The sequence below is a fragment of the Kryptolebias marmoratus genome, linkage group LG7 (assembly GCF_001649575.2).
Source record: "Kryptolebias marmoratus isolate JLee-2015 linkage group LG7, ASM164957v2, whole genome shotgun sequence".
NCBI classification, from domain to species: Eukaryota; Metazoa; Chordata; class Actinopteri; order Cyprinodontiformes; family Rivulidae; genus Kryptolebias; species Kryptolebias marmoratus.
In genome coordinates, this window is record NC_051436.1 from 1,564,820 (window position 1) to 1,579,777 (window position 14,958).

At 42.7% G+C, this 14,958-nt stretch overlaps 2 protein-coding genes across 2 annotated transcripts in view; both read left to right on the top strand.

Moving 5' to 3' along the window:
* Window positions 1-4,310, top strand: part of LOC108249741 (endophilin-A1-like) — a 16,377-nt gene extending 12,067 nt beyond the window's left edge. Inside the window, exons 2-9 of the mRNA XM_017439310.3 lie at window positions 663-731; window positions 945-1,017; window positions 1,098-1,241; window positions 1,415-1,548; window positions 1,629-1,787; window positions 2,366-2,469; window positions 2,571-2,701; window positions 2,966-4,310. Of these exons, the coding sequence (XP_017294799.1) occupies window positions 663-731; window positions 945-1,017; window positions 1,098-1,241; window positions 1,415-1,548; window positions 1,629-1,787; window positions 2,366-2,469; window positions 2,571-2,701; window positions 2,966-3,162 (1,011 nt within the window). The 3' untranslated portion in view covers window positions 3,163-4,310. The remainder of the gene's footprint in view (window positions 1-662; window positions 732-944; window positions 1,018-1,097; window positions 1,242-1,414; window positions 1,549-1,628; window positions 1,788-2,365; window positions 2,470-2,570; window positions 2,702-2,965) is intronic.
* Window positions 4,311-9,855: 5,545 nt separating this feature from the next.
* Window positions 9,856-14,871, top strand: LOC108249728 (acidic leucine-rich nuclear phosphoprotein 32 family member B-like). The gene is made up of 7 exons (XM_017439293.3): window positions 9,856-10,023; window positions 12,351-12,500; window positions 12,825-12,947; window positions 13,211-13,397; window positions 13,484-13,584; window positions 13,872-13,938; window positions 14,032-14,871. The coding sequence occupies exons 1-7, from the start codon at window positions 9,970-9,972 to the stop codon at window positions 14,106-14,108; spliced, it is 759 nt and encodes a 252-aa protein (XP_017294782.1). The 5' UTR covers window positions 9,856-9,969; the 3' UTR covers window positions 14,109-14,871.
* Window positions 14,872-14,958: the final 87 nt, after the last annotated feature.

Consider the following 14,958-nt stretch of genomic DNA (forward strand, 5'->3'; position numbering starts at 1 on the left):
ATGGTTGGATGGTTGGTTGGATGGATGGTTGGATGGTTGGTTGGATGGATGGTTGGATGGATGGTTGAATGGTTGGATGGATGGTTGGATGGATGGTTGGATGGTTGGTTGGATGGATGGTTGGATGGATGGATGGTTGGATGGTTGGTTGGTTGGGAATCATAGATGTTGTACAAACTGACTTCCAGATGTAGAAAATTCCTCCATTTTTAATTTGGTTCATTAAATATTGGTTGCACACAGACTAATATCTCAGTTATTTATTAAGTCACCAGATTACAACTTTCTTATCTAAACTTAGCACTTTTATACACATTTATTGTTAATTTATTACCAAATATTCATTTTTAATCTTGACTTTTGCCTTTAATGATCCTGCTTTTATGACCTATAATGTATTCAGTATAACTGGTTGTAATTACCTCTTTATTACTGCAGTAATTATGTTATATTAGCTGATTCCCAGCGGTGAGATGTTTGGGCTCTGATTCTAACCTTAGTTTTTCCTGCATCAATAATTTCTCCTTTTTGTTTCCTCTTCAGAAGCTCTTTGCTTTCCTCTCGCAGCAGCACTCAGTTTTCCTCCATTAGTTGTTTCCAGGTGTGAACGTGTCGGACAGACGAGGACATTAAACTCTTCGTGTTTTTGTTCCTCTTCACAGAAAGTCAGTGAGAAGGTCGGAGGAGCAGAAGGAACCAAACTCGATGAAGACTTCAAAGAAATGGAAAAGGTAAATTATTATTGACCCAGAGGAATTTAACTTTATTAGATTCAGACACTTTACAGAAAATATCAAAAGCTCCAAATAAATTCAGTTCACCAACGAGTTGCTTCAGATCTTCATTTTAAACGTATGAAACCTTCACTGGTTTGTTTCATATTTGAGCTCAGATCAGTGAAAGCAGGTCTCAGTGTCCCACCAGTGTCCTCTTGTCTCCTGCAGAAGGTGGACATCACCAGCCGGGCGGTTCTGGACATCATGACCAAAACCACAGAGTACCTTCAGCCGAACCCGGGTAAAAAAAAAACAACCTCTCACTCAGCTGCTGCAAGGCGGAGCTGTGACCTCTGACCTCTGACCTCTGCTTCCTCGCAGCATCCAGAGCCAAGCTGAGTATGATCAACACCATGTCAAAGATCCGCGGGCAGGAGAAGGGACCCGGGTACCCGCAGGCCGAGAGCATCCTGGGGGACGCCATGTTGAAGTTTGGGCGGGAGCTGGGGGAGGAGTCCTGCTTCGGTGAATAAATGAAACTCTACTTTAAGGAACAAGAGAGGAACATATATTATAACTTATATTTAATTATGAGCGACTTCATGTCTCCTTCAGGGCTGCTGGACACAGATACCGTATCAGGATGAATAATAACCAATCTTATCATGTTGGATTTCTCTTTCTGCGCTCCCATCCAGGACTGGCGCTGATGGACGCCGGCGAGGCGATGAAGGAGCTCGGGGAGGTGAAGGATGCTCTGGACATGGAGGTGAAACAGAACTTCATCGATCCTCTGCAGAACCTCCACGACAAAGACCTGAAGGAGATTCAGGTATGAGGGAAGGTGTCCTGAACAGAGCTGGACCTTAGCGTTTCACTGACGCTTACAGAATATTTCCTCCTGCGGTGCAGCACCACTTGAAGAAGATGGAGGGCCGGCGTTTGGACTTCGACTACAAGAAGAAGCGCCAGGGGAAGGTCCAGGACGACGAGATCAAACAGGCGCTGGAGAAGTTCGACGAGAGCAAAGAGATCGCAGAGCAGAGCATGTTCAACCTGCTGGAGAGCGACGTAAGGACACTTCGGATTATTGTCTGTACGTGACGGGACTCAGATCCAAATTTATACAAAATATCCTAAAATAAGTGTTGAACATCTCAGACATCTGCAGAGACGGGAGGAAAACCCATCAGTCCTTCAGCAGAGAGACAGAGTCAAACTGCAGGAGAAGAGTTTGTTTCCAAACATTTCTAACGTTTAAACAGCTCAGGCTAGAGGAAAAAGAGGCAGAAAATATTTGTAAATAAAGTTAGTTTGAAAATCTTTAAGGAACCAACTTTTACATGATTGTGCTTCAAAAACCTGCTGAACTTTTTTAAATCCAATAACCACAAAAATCCCCACAAACATTACAGGCGTCAGAAGGACAAACATTTATCTGACGTCAGCTTTTAAAATGCTTGTCCTGTTGCCATGGTTACACGTGTTCATCTTGTTTAGAGCAGCAGGTCTGTAGGACGGCGGACCGGACCGGACCGGACCGGACCGGACTCGGGCCCAGCATGGACACGAAGCTCAGCTCAACGCTGGGAAACAAATAAATAAAACCTGTGTGTGTGTGTTTGTGTGTGTGTGTGTGTGTGGTGCAGATAGAACAGGTCAGCCAGCTGGCAGCGCTGGTCCAGGCCCAGTTGGAGTACCACAGCCGTTCCTCCGAAATCCTCCAACAGCTCTCCAGCAAGATGGAGGACAGGTATGGATCCGACCCGTCCTCCCACCTCAGGACGGAAATAAGACGGTAAAAATAGATCTGCGTGGTTCCACTCAAACGTCTCTGCTTCGTGTCTCCTTCAGGATAAAAGAAGTGTCCGGTAAACCCAGGAAGGAGTACACCCCCAAGCCCAGAATGACCCTGGAGCTTCTGCCCCCCAGTGAGAGCCACAACGGGGGGATCCACTCCGCCAAGTCCCCCGGAAGATCACCAGGTAGAAGACCCGTCTGATGGGTAGTTAAACAGCTTTATGTCAGGATGGGACAAAGAACGACTCCATGTTCGACCAAAACCTTTTTATTTGAGGTCTTTCTGTCTGTTAGTAAATTATCTGATGGATTTAACTGAAACTCAGTAATAACTGATCCAAGTTAGCCACCAAACAAAAGTGGCTATATCAGATATTAAGCTCAAATTAAGTCCCGCCCCCTTTCTGGTTCTGATTGGTCTCTGACTTTCTGTCTCCGTCCGCTCACAGCGCCGATGGATCAGCCATGTTGTCGAGCGCTCTACGACTTTGAGCCGGAGAACGAAGGTGAGCTGGGCTTCAAGGAGGGCGACATCATCACCCTGACCAATCAGATCGATGAAAACTGGTACGAGGGCATGATCAACGGCCAGTCGGGCTTCTTCCCCATCAACTACGTGGATATCCTGGTGCCGCTCCCGCATTAGTCTCCGCCAGCAGCCCGATCCTTTCCGATCTCGACCAATCCAGACACCCGGAAAACAGAAACGACAAACCACGCCCTCTTTCTACTTCTTCTTCTTCTGTGCTTCTGTGTGATTCTGCTTTCACAAAACGGACCGAAACGAGAGAGGCGCTGGACAACACGAGACCTTAACGAGACAGGAGGAGAAGAGGAGGGTTGCAGAGCGAGATGCAGTGAAGAAGGACAGAGCGCGGTGCTCCGCCTGGCAGCGCTGGACCCACGAGGCTGTGGAGACTTGCAAACAAGGCACGGTGTAAATGTATGTGCATGTCTGTACGTGTGTTTCAGCCTGTCTGTACTCTGCACACATTCCTGCTTGTCACACAGCTGACGGCTGTTTTCCTATCTTCTTACCTCCTCTCGAGGTTCCTGTCTTTTCTACCTTGACTTGCCGCCTTGTGCTTTTCTCCAGCCCTCCGTTTTTCAGAAACCGTCCCAATTGGCCCAACTTTCTGTCCTTCTGTCTTTCTTCCTGCCTCTGTTGGCTAGCACTGCCTTTTAGCATGGCTCCAGAGCTGCAGGCGGCCGGCAGACCTCCCTGTCGTTGAGAAGATCTCGTCCTTGTTCTTGCTCTTCATGTTAGGAGCTGCGTTAGATTTCAGTTCAGTGGTTGGATGCATGACGTGGCCACATTTAAGGAACACACCAGGGACATATGTACGTCTGGAATAAAGCTCTACTGGAGCTTCAGTTACTCGTTTTAACCCTTTTTTTTCTTGAATGGGAGATTTAAGAGGGTTTTAAAGACTTGAAGAGAAGGAGAACTTGTTGTACAACCATCAGTTAGAATGAAGAGCAAACACCAAGACACGACTCATTTCCAGTTTGAGGTGTGCTGCTCGCTGATTGGACAGATTTACAGGAAATTTAACAAGCTTTTCTGTCACAACACTGATGATCAGAACATGTTATTGATCACTGAAGCTAGAAGTAAAACACAAACAGGATTTTGAATAAATGTTAGTGTTTTCATCTGTATCCAGGAAACAGTTTCTGTGAATTTTAGAGCGAGAATGTCAGAATCAAATGTCCCTGCCGTCTCAAAGGTTTTTGGAAAAATCTGATAAAAGTTGAAAAAAAACAAGCAGTAAATGTTTCTGTCAGAAAACACAGATTTACTTATTTGCAGACGTTCTTTATGGCTCCTCCAACCAACAGACGCCGTCTTGTAAGGCTGTAAGTTCTGCTGTTCAGGCAGGTCTTTTATTGGGGATCTGTTGGTTGGACTTTAAAGTGTCAGTATTTTGGGCAGAACTGGTCCAGACAAGGAGAACCGAACTGGTGTGAACACTTCCTTTGATTTCTGTAGAACATTCTGGAACAGTGGTTCTTAAACTGTGGTACCTGTGTTCTCTGTGATATGCAGAAGGAAATTATATCCCTCACTGATGAAGTATGGCTAGCAGCTTAAACCCCGTTTCCACAGGCCGAGACTCTTGAGTGTCTGAAAACTTTGGCAGATCTTTGGATGATCTCAATGATCTCCGGGTTCCAATGATTCCTAGATGATTCTTCAGTGAACACTGTGTTCTCTGAAGTCTGAATCAACTTTTAAACTGTTGCTGTCTCTCGTTGATCACCACGAGGGCTCAAGGATCTGTAGCTTTTCCACACAAACAACATTTGGACTTTTGGGGGGGTTGGAGAATCCTGAAAGATCAGTCCAAGTTTTGGTTGCCCAGTGGTCTCCAACCAGTGGAAAAGGACCCATCCAGGCCTGTTCATGGTCTGGAACCTTTCTGGCAGCCGTGCGCCACCTTTTGATTGAGAGGCTTATTGTTGCGTAAAGAATCATAGTCTGACGTGAAGGTTTCCTACAGATTCCTGTAGACATGAAACGGGCCTCCTGGTTGGATGGAGGCAAACATCAGGAGGGATTTACTTTAAAAAAGCCATTTATCATAAATTTAAAATCTCTGAATATGCTGTTGGTGTTCTTGATGTTCTCCTGAGTCTGAGCTGTGACTTTAAAGGGACTTTGGTGTTTAACAAAGATTTTTATGTTCCTACGCCTCCTCCGGGGCGGAACGTGGTCTGAAAGGTTTGAGAACCACAGTTCTAGAGCGTTCTGCCCACAGAAGGAAACTCTCTGACATTCCAGCGCCTCGGTGGCGCTCACAAACCTTTGGCAGTCTTAGAACCTGATTGTATGATTCCGACACCTTCAGTTATCCAGAGCCACTCCAGAGAACCCTCACAGTTCCCGTTAGGTTCGCAAACGGTCCGTGTTGGTGGTAAATATTGTCCGTGATGGTGCTGGTTGGAGGACTGGGACGTTAGGTGCTATCTACCCACTGTATGTCTGTCTCCGTCATCAGCAGTATTCTTTATAAAACCATATTAAAGAGATTGTTCAAAAGTTAAGAAAAAGGTTGATTAACTGTTGGTTAACTGTTCAGTGCTCCCTAATACTGCAGCAGCTGTTTATTAGTGTAGTGATAAGAACTTCAGTGAAATCTGATTTTTGGAGTCATATTAGCTACGTATTTGTTGGCTTTTTTAAGCTCCAAGACAAGTTTAGATTGCAGATGGATTCAAAGTTTAATTATTGGTAATGTTAGTAATTAAATACAAAGTCAGCATTGTTGGAATCTGTGCTAGCATGGCTAATGCTAACGAGCCAAAAGCAGCTATTCAGCCATTCACGTCCCATTCCTGCCTTCGTGCTTTAATGTTGAGCAAAGTGCTTGAAAGTATTTAGTGTTTGGATACTGAATACCTCCAGTTAAATGTAAGATCTAATATGAAAACATAGATTAAAGGAAATCATTTGGATCATTTTGTCAAACAGAGCCTCTAAGCTCTGCGTTCTTCTAGTAACTTTATAATCTAACATCTGTTCTAACATCTGTGCGTTAGCAGTGGTTTTAAATGTACCACAGAAAGTCGTTATTGAAAACGAAGGACTCGTCAAAAACTTTGACATTTTAGCTGTTTTTGAATGTCCTCCCCTGTTGCAAACACATCTGTGTGAAAGATTTCTAAAGTAAGATGACTCATTTCTAAACAACATGCTGGTGTTTAAAAATATACTGTTAAAGTTCAACTTTTTGTCTTTTGAATATTTGTATTCTTTCCCAGCTTTGTGGTTATTTCACAATCAAGAAAAGCTACTAGAGTATACCTCAAAGAGTACTTCATCAGAAAAACCTGAATCACCGATGAAGAGAGAAACATGCGTCATACAAGGGTTAGTTGGAGGAAAGTTAATTTTGAAGCTTTAATAATCTCAACACAAGTAATAACACAGAACTGCCATTTCAAGCTAATCGCCATAAAAAAACAATAAACATCTTGGCAATAAATTATGATGAGGTAACAATAACTAATGCTTCAATAAGAGCAAAGGGTTAACAAATCTATCTATCTATCTATCTATCTATCTATCTATCTATCTATCTATCTATCTATCTATCCAATTAGCTAGCTAGTAAGATATGCTATATTGCCAAAAGTATTCACTCACTCATCTAAATCACTGAATTCAGGTGTTCCGATCAGCTCCACAGCCACAGGTGTATGAAATCCAGCACCTAGGCATGCAGACTGTTTCTACAACCATCAGTGAAAGAATGGGTCGCTCTCAGGAGCTCAGTGAGTTCCAGCGTGGTGGAACGCTGGACGCCACTTGTGCAACAAGTCCAGAAATTTCGTCTCTACTAAATATTCCACAGTCAGCTGTTTGTGGTTTTATAACAAAGTGGAAGAGATTGGGTTAGTGACTCAGCCATGTAAAACCACAGAGTGGCTCAGAGGATGCTGAGGAGCTCAGAGTCAGTAGCTCCAGACCTCCAGACTCCATGAGGCCTTCAGATCAGCTCAGGAACAGAGAGGAGAGAGCTTCATGGTGTGGGTTTCCATGGCAACAGCTGATCAAAGCCTTCCATCACTGAGAGCAAAGAGTCAGAGGCTGTGAAGTAAAGACCGCCGCCACTGGACTCTAGAGCAGTGGAGACGTTTCCTCTGGAGGGACGAGTCTTTGGCTGCTGACAGGAAGACGGTTCCTGTCTGACTGCGTGAAGCATGGTGGAGGGAGGATCATGGTGTGGGCTTGTTTTTCAGGAGTTTGTTCCATTGAAAGGAAGTCTTAATGCTTCACTTACGGAGACATTTTGGACAATTTCCTGCTCCCAGCTTTGTGGGAACAGTTTGGGGACGGCCCCTTCCTGTTCCAACATGGCTGAGCACCAGCGCACAAAGCAAGGTCCACAAAGACGAGGATGAGGAAGAACCTGACTGGCCTGCACAGAACCCTGACCTCAACCTGATGAGTTAGAGCCGAGACTGAGAGCCTTCTGTCTGAAGAATGGTCCAAAACTCCCATAAACTCTCCTAAACCTGAGGAAAACCTCCCAGAAGAGCTGAAGCTGTTCTAGAAGCAGAGTGGGCCAACATCAGATTAAACCCTGAGGATTAAGAATGGGATGAACTCGGGTTCATATGTGTGTGACGGATACTTTTGGCAATATAATGTACTAGCTGCTAGCTAGCTAATAGGATAGCTAACTAATAAGCCAGCTAATAATCTATCTAGTAGCGCTCTAGCTAGCGAACATTCAAAGCACATGTGTGACAACAATACAATCAGTCGAAGTGGGAAATAATCTGTGCTCCTCTGGATTTCCTTCATTTTGTTTGTGACTTTGTGTCAGAAAACTGGATTTCCAGAGTCCGCCTGTGGAAAGCTGAGAACTGCATGCAACTGAACCGCTTGATGTGCAAAAAGAAGTCAAAGTAAAGCTAAGGAGATGTTTGTTCCACCAGCTTTTTGTGTGCAGATAGTTTATTTTAACAGCTACTTTAGTTTTATTACTGAGCAACTCTTCTTCTTTTTGGATGAACTGAAGCTATATTCACATAGCAGTCTTCAAATTAAAGTGCTTTAAGAATTTATTTTCTTGAATGTTTTTGTTTTTGTTTAGTTTTTTTGCTGATTTGTCCTTTATGGCAACATGTATTCTAACCTCAGTGAGGGACTCGGTGTACAGTGTTACTCTTCATTTTCACTACGAGAGTCAGACCTCGGCCACGTTACCTGCCTGCAACGTCAGACGTGGCATCAAAAACTGCGCTCGTTCCTCCGTTCAACACCGACTCACTGCTCAGAATAAACTTCTCAAACTAGTTTTCATAACAACGTCACTGCATTTGAAGAGGTCCTTTAATGTTTTTTTACAGGGTTCTCCCTCTGCTCGTTGGTTTGTAGCATCTAAAAATACAAATTTCATAAATGCTGTCATTTCAACAAGCCTAAAAATGAAAATAACAATAAGAAACTCAACATTTTAAGGTTGGAGTTTTATTAAAGCGTCTCTTGGATTTAACGTGTTTAAAATGTTTTGATTTAAATAATTAAGACTCAACCAATCAGCTGTCTCTGCTTCCTGAACCCACCTGCTTCAAGCCAATGTCTGCAAAACTAATTTATCTGTTTGTTTTTGAGGGGGGCAAACTAATCTGGCCTTGGTCTGACCTGTGGCTGTGTTACATGATAAAACTATGCCTTGTGGCTGTATAAAACAAAATAAAAATATAAAAAATAGCTCTACACCTATGGAACCTGCTGTCCTCTGGTGAGCTACCTGTGTATGTAAATATATACACAACTTGTTGCTATTTATTTGAGTATTGTACATATTCATTTGGTTATTTATTTATTTATTTATTCCATTGTCTTATTTATTTGTTGGGCACCTGTGGCACATTCGATGGTTGTGTGACGTAGAGGAGGTGGTTTGTGGTTAGGGTTGGTATTTGGAAAAATAAAAACTCTTAGCTGTGATACTAACTGTTGCTCTCCTCGTATTGGACAATGATATACTCTAAGACCACTGTATGTATTACTGCTTGTCGTGAAGATGATCTACAATGTAATGACAATAAAGAATTAACACAACGACAGCTCGCTGCTGACGGCACGACTCCTGTCTGTTTTATTTCGATAATTAAATCGATATTCCAGATTTTTAGCAGAGAGGTTAATTATGAACATTTCATTCTGTATTTTACCTTTTATAAGTGACCTTATTTATAATGCATGTGCAGATTGTAGATGGTTTTATGTCCATAAACAGCCGCTAGAGGCGCCATGTTGCTTGTTTCCTTCTTGCTGCTGTTTCCCTCCCTTTATAAGTCTGGTGCTTTCACGTGTTTCTTGAAAACCTCGGAATTTACAAATCTCCAACAAAAAAAAGGTGAATTAGAAACTTCACTGTGTAATTGGTAGCTCAGATCAGTCGTATTAAAAATATTAAATTAATATTAATCAAATAATTATAAAACAGATTAATAAAAAACATTGTTTTATACTTCGAAATGTAAAGTAGCATTGTTTCCGTGGGCACATGAAAGCACCAGGCGACTTGACCCACTTTCACACACGCATGAGACCGTTGGTGTCAAGCTAGCGATGGAAAGACGGGCAACTTCCGGGTAAATTGTTTTTCTTTCAAACTAAAAGTCAAACACGAAAACTTGAAATATTTGTAATTCGGTTAATGCTTTTATTTGTGACATTCGTTGTGTTCATAATTATATTAAACTAATATTAAATTAAACAGAAAATACGGGAGGGAAAATAAACGTAAAATTGCGACATTTGCGCTTCCGTCGAGTCTCGTGAGGGTTTTATTTGTGTAGTCTGAACCGGACGTTCCGCGCCCTGACTCTGCCCAGCTTCGTCGGTTCCGCGTGTTGATGTTGAAGAGGGGGATCGAGGAGAAACGTATTTTCCACAGCTCAGAGAGTCGAAGTCGGAAAGCGGAGGAAAATGGACATGAAGAAGAGGGTTTCTTTAGAGCTGAGGCACCGGTCTCCGGCGGAGGTGAGAGTCCCGGTTCTTTATCGGTGCCGCTGCAGGGTGAACTGGACCGGCAGGCGGAGGAGAAGGAGGAGGGGTGGAGAGCACATGGTAGCCGGAGTGTCTCTGCAGCTCCTGAAAAGTGCCAACATGTTTATTTACTGTTTTAAACTGAACTCCAAGTCGAAGCGGAGTCAGACTGAGCTGCTCGTTTTAACGGTTTCCGTGACTTCCGCCGCTCGCGCTCTCGGTTCTCCGGTGCTCGTAAAAAGTTGCGCAGTTGTTTTACTGCTTTAGCTTTTATTTCCAAACGTTCGCCTTTTATGGGGGTTTACAAAAGGCGTAAAACCCACTAAATTCCTTAATATTTACGTATGATTTAAGGCGCGTGAGAACGCGATAAAGCATCTTCAGGTTCGCTTTCTGCTTGAGATCTAAAACCAACATCCGCGTCGTCTGGACCAGACTAATATCTGGAATTGTAAAGCAAAGTTTGCCCTCATAACAAAGCGTAATCATTCGTTTTAGGTAAATAAAATATTATGTTTGTTAATAAATAATTTTTTTGTAATTGCATTGTTTATTTAGACGATCAAAGCGTTAAGATGCCAACGATGTGATTTTATCGTTTAAAATATGTTTGGAAATTTGCTGTAATCGCTCATAATTCTCAGTATAAAAATGGTAAACATGAACTCTGTTAGTTTTAAGACGAGGCTAATTTTTTTAGCTTTAAGATTTCAGTTTTAACGCAAAATGATGCTGCCTTTTTCCAGAAATTAGTCTGAGCCCGGCTACAGAACGTGCTAAGTGCGCGTGCTAATGCTAGCTTTAGCTAAAGTAGCTAAACGGTCGTTTTCTCGACTCGATCGGCCGCTTTATTGACCTTTTAAACAACCAATCATCATATAATTGTTTGTCGGGGTGGTTTTTTTTAGAAAAATATAGAGATGTATATAAATATTTTGTGGCTTTCACAAACATCCGGGACGGCTGACGGAGTTAGCCCACGCGACGCTGCTCGTGTTTTGGGGAGTTTATAAACAGATCCGTCCCGAAATTAAACCGTTCACGAGTCCCTGAACCGGATCCGTTCGGTTCAGGCGGAGACTCGGTTCAGTTCGGGCGTTTCTGCGGTTCCGCTGAGATCAAAAAAAGAAACATTAAACGTTAATTAACAGTAAAAAGGCTTTAAAATCCATCTTCTGTAGACTTTAAAGGGTTGAGTGAATTAAAAATTAATTATAAACTAAACTTTGAATAGTCATTTTCGGTTCAAACTGCATTTTTATCTTAAATAAAATTAGATAATCAAAGACACAAAATACATCAGCACAAACAAAATAGTTTAATGATAATTTGTTTCTGCTATAAAACAGCAGAAAAGTTTGTTTTTAAGTTTGTTTCTAGCGAACTTCCTGTTGTTATCTGAACTGTTTTCTCTTTAGCGACACCCAGTGTTTAGGAGGAGAACTGCAGCGGCACTGCTGTGAGCAGCTGCAGACACTCAGGTTGTGCTTCGACCTCATCGCAGGGACGAACAGATATTTCAGAGAGAAGAAGTCAACTTCTGTTGTTGTTTAATGTAGAAGAAGAACATTTAGCTGCTGAAAGAGTTTCTGCTGTTTTAGTCATTTTGAAGCAGAGTTAATTTTGAGTGTTGTTTAACGGATGTTTAGTTATTTTAAAACAGCTGTTTGTTGTGAATAATTACACAGTTTAAAGTATTGGTAAGGATCGTATCGACCAGAGATAGAAAACATTTATCACCACTTTTAACAAAAAAGAACATAATCTAAATGTTGTGTATTTTAATCAGTTTCTAAAGTGGTGTGGGTCACAGCAAAGCCCACATCAGCCCACCTCTAATTACATCCACTGGTTTGTAGATTTAGAGGCTGATTTATTTGGTTTATTTATTTAGTTTCTTGGTTTTGGGGGGGTTAAGAACAGAAAGATGGCCGTCCAGCAGCACGTCATCAGGATTTAAAACTTTTATCACATTTATTTGTTTAAATCAGGAAGTTTTATTGTATATAAATCATCAAAAAAAATTTTTTTACAGCTTTATTTGTGAACGTTTATCACTACACCTTTTACTTTTTAGTTTATAGAAACCACAATGTTTCTCTGAATGTGAGTTTATTTCACGCTTTGTGTCATTTAATAATCAGTAAAAGTCTAACTCTGATGTTTTATCTGGGACCCCATCAGACGTGTTTTCTGGTAAACAGGAGCGTTTAGAAGTTAGTCATCGTGGCTCAAATCAGAAACTTTGTGTTATTTAGAAACTGAAACGCTCAGAAAGGGGCGGGGTTTATCTGTGGACTGACTCGGGCCTCTGTCCTCAGGTCCAGGAGCTGGTTCTGGACAACTGTCGCTCCAGTGAGGGGAAGATTGAAGGAATTACAGAGGAGTTCTCCAACCTGGAGCTGCTCAGCCTCATCAACGTCGGCCTGACCAGCGTGGCGGACGTCCCCAAACTGGCCAAGCTCAAAAAGGTGGGTCAGAACCGATAGTCCCGCCACGGACCGGGTCACAGGTGGCCTGCTGTTCAGGGTTAATTTTCACATTTCTGTTGGTTAACGTGATGAACTGATCTCTGTCTGAGGTCATCAGCTTCAGAATAAACCAGGAAAAGTCATAAATAATCATCAGTTTGTTGCTCCTAATGAGAAAACTGCTTTATTTTCTGTTGATGGAATTTAAAATACAAAAGAAAGATGGAGCTGAAGTTTAATATTCTTGTGTTTATAGTTTAATAAAGGAGCTTGTAGGACATCCCTTCAGGTCCTGGAGTTTAAACTTGTCTCGTTTCCGTCCAGTTGGAGCTGAGCGACAACAGGATATCGGGCGGGCTGGAGGTCCTGGCGGAGCGGCTGGTGAACCTGACACACCTGAACCTGAGCGGCAACAAGTTCAAAGACATCAGCACGCTGGAGCCGCTGGTAGGTGGAGCTCTGAGAGTTTACCGCCGTCAGAGGGCTGGTCAGGACGCCGGTTTTATCAGCAGTTATTTACAGCAGCAGAGATGTAAACATTTATAAATCTTTTAAATGAGTCGCTGTGAAATTATCAGTTTATAGACCTACACCTGCCGTCTCGTGGCTCACGTCGGTCTCCAGGTGTTTTAATTATTTTTATGACCCTTCAGGTAGAACTTTGATCCTTCGGCTGACAGAACAGCTAAAGTTCCATCGTCTCGTTTCAGAAAAAGCTGCCTCAGCTGAAGAGTCTGGACCTGTTTAACTGCGAGGTGACCAACCTGGGCGACTACAGGGAGTCCATCTTCAGGCTCCTCCCCCAGCTCACCTACCTGGACGGCTACGACATCGACGACTGCGAGGCGTCGGACTCGGACGGCGAGGGGGACTGCGTGGACGAGGAGGACGAGGAAGGTTGGGCGGCGCCGGCAGCTCGAGCTCGGAGACATTTCAGGGTTTCGCCGTCGTTTCTAATTTCTCTAAATGTTTCTGCATCGAAGACGGAGAGTCTGAGGACTTCGAGGAAGAGGAGGAGGAGGATGAAGAAGACGTAGTGGCTGAAGAGGATGATGATGAAGATGATGAGAGTGGCGAAGAGGAGGTTAGTTCCAGGAAATCAGGTTTATGACTACAGCTGAGTCAAAATGGCCACTGAGTCGTTTCCGGCGTCTTAGTTTAGTCTCAGTGACTCTGAGGTTCTGACTCCTGCAGGCCTGAAATCCAGACCGGTGGTAAATAAATGTTATTATAATAAACTGGTTTTTATCCCTGAAGGTCCTCTGGGTGACCGTGTGCTCAACCAGGAATAAAGTTTCTAAAAATGAACCTAAAAAATTAAACCTAAAAGAATCAAGGAGCTAAAAGCAGCTTGTCTGTTCTCTCCTGCAGGACGCCGAGCTGAACGGAGACGTGGACAGCGAGGAAGACGAGGAGGATGAGGACGAGGAGGAGGATGGTGAGTACCCGATGATTTAACCCTTCAGATTATTGGTGGTTAAAGTTAAAAGGATTGAATCTGTGAATTAAGGAGCTGAAACTTTCTCTGCAGAGGAGGACGTGTCTCTGTCCAAAGGAGAGAAGAGGAAGAGGGACCCTGACGATGAGGACGACGAAGATGACGATTAAGCCCCGCCCACACCTCCTCCCGTCTCATTTCAGCTTCCTGCCACCAAACAAAACAACTTCCATCCTTTTTGTTTGTTTTTCTCTCCACTCAGTCTGCGGTCCGATTTTTATTTATTCACGTTTCAGAGCGATCCAAGTGTCTCCATCTCCTCATCCACGGAAACTTTGATTTCTTCGTTACAAACTCAGGAATGAAACTCCAGATTCAGACCCAAAGGTCCCATTTTATCCTCAAACATCACAAAAAACAAATATTTAATACGCATTTTTGGATGAAATAAATGTATTTTTTACCTGGAAGAACACAAACCGTGTTTTACTGGACGTAGAAACTCCGTTAAAGTGGCGAACATGAAACCGAAGCTTTTTAACTAAAAGTCAAATGTGAATAAATTCAGGTCCAGTCTGGATGCAGATCTTTTTGTTTTGTATGAATCGACTCTTTTTATCCTCCGCCGCCGAGCGCTCAGGGCAAACCGTTGGTTTCTGTTTGTTTTTGTTGCCAGCAGAGCTTTTTAAAAGAATTATTTTTTCAGATATTTTGTTTCTTTGTTTACTTTTGTTGTTTTTTTTAGGAACGATGCGTCTCTTCTTCTTTCCCTCCAACTGTCTCCATTTCCAGGGAGATCCAGATGTTCCTCCACACCCAGAATGATTAGATGAGGTTCTTTTGTTTTTGCTTTTTGTTTTTGTTATTTTCTGTAAGTTAAATACAAAAAAACACACAAAAAGGACTTTGTAAATAAAATCTTAACATTTTCCATCTGGTGTCTTCCTCTCGTTTTTTAAAAAGCTTTACTCCAGAGAAGAACAGGTTCTACGTTCTTTATTAGGTTCTGAAATGAGTCTT

What these genes read in the sequence shown, in the direction of transcription:
- LOC108249728 (XM_017439293.3), top strand. Translation starts at nt 9,970, where the DNA reads ATGGACATGAAGAAGAGGGTTTCTTTAGAGCTGAGGCACCGGTCTCCG. An exon ending in TCAGCACGCTGGAGCCGCTG is followed by an intron (nt 12,948 to 13,210) that starts GTAGGTGGAGCT and finishes GTCTCGTTTCAG; the next exon opens with AAAAAGCTGCCTCAGCTGAA. An exon ending in GGACGAGGAGGACGAGGAAG is followed by an intron (nt 13,398 to 13,483) that starts GTTGGGCGGCGC and finishes TCTGCATCGAAG; the next exon opens with ACGGAGAGTCTGAGGACTTC.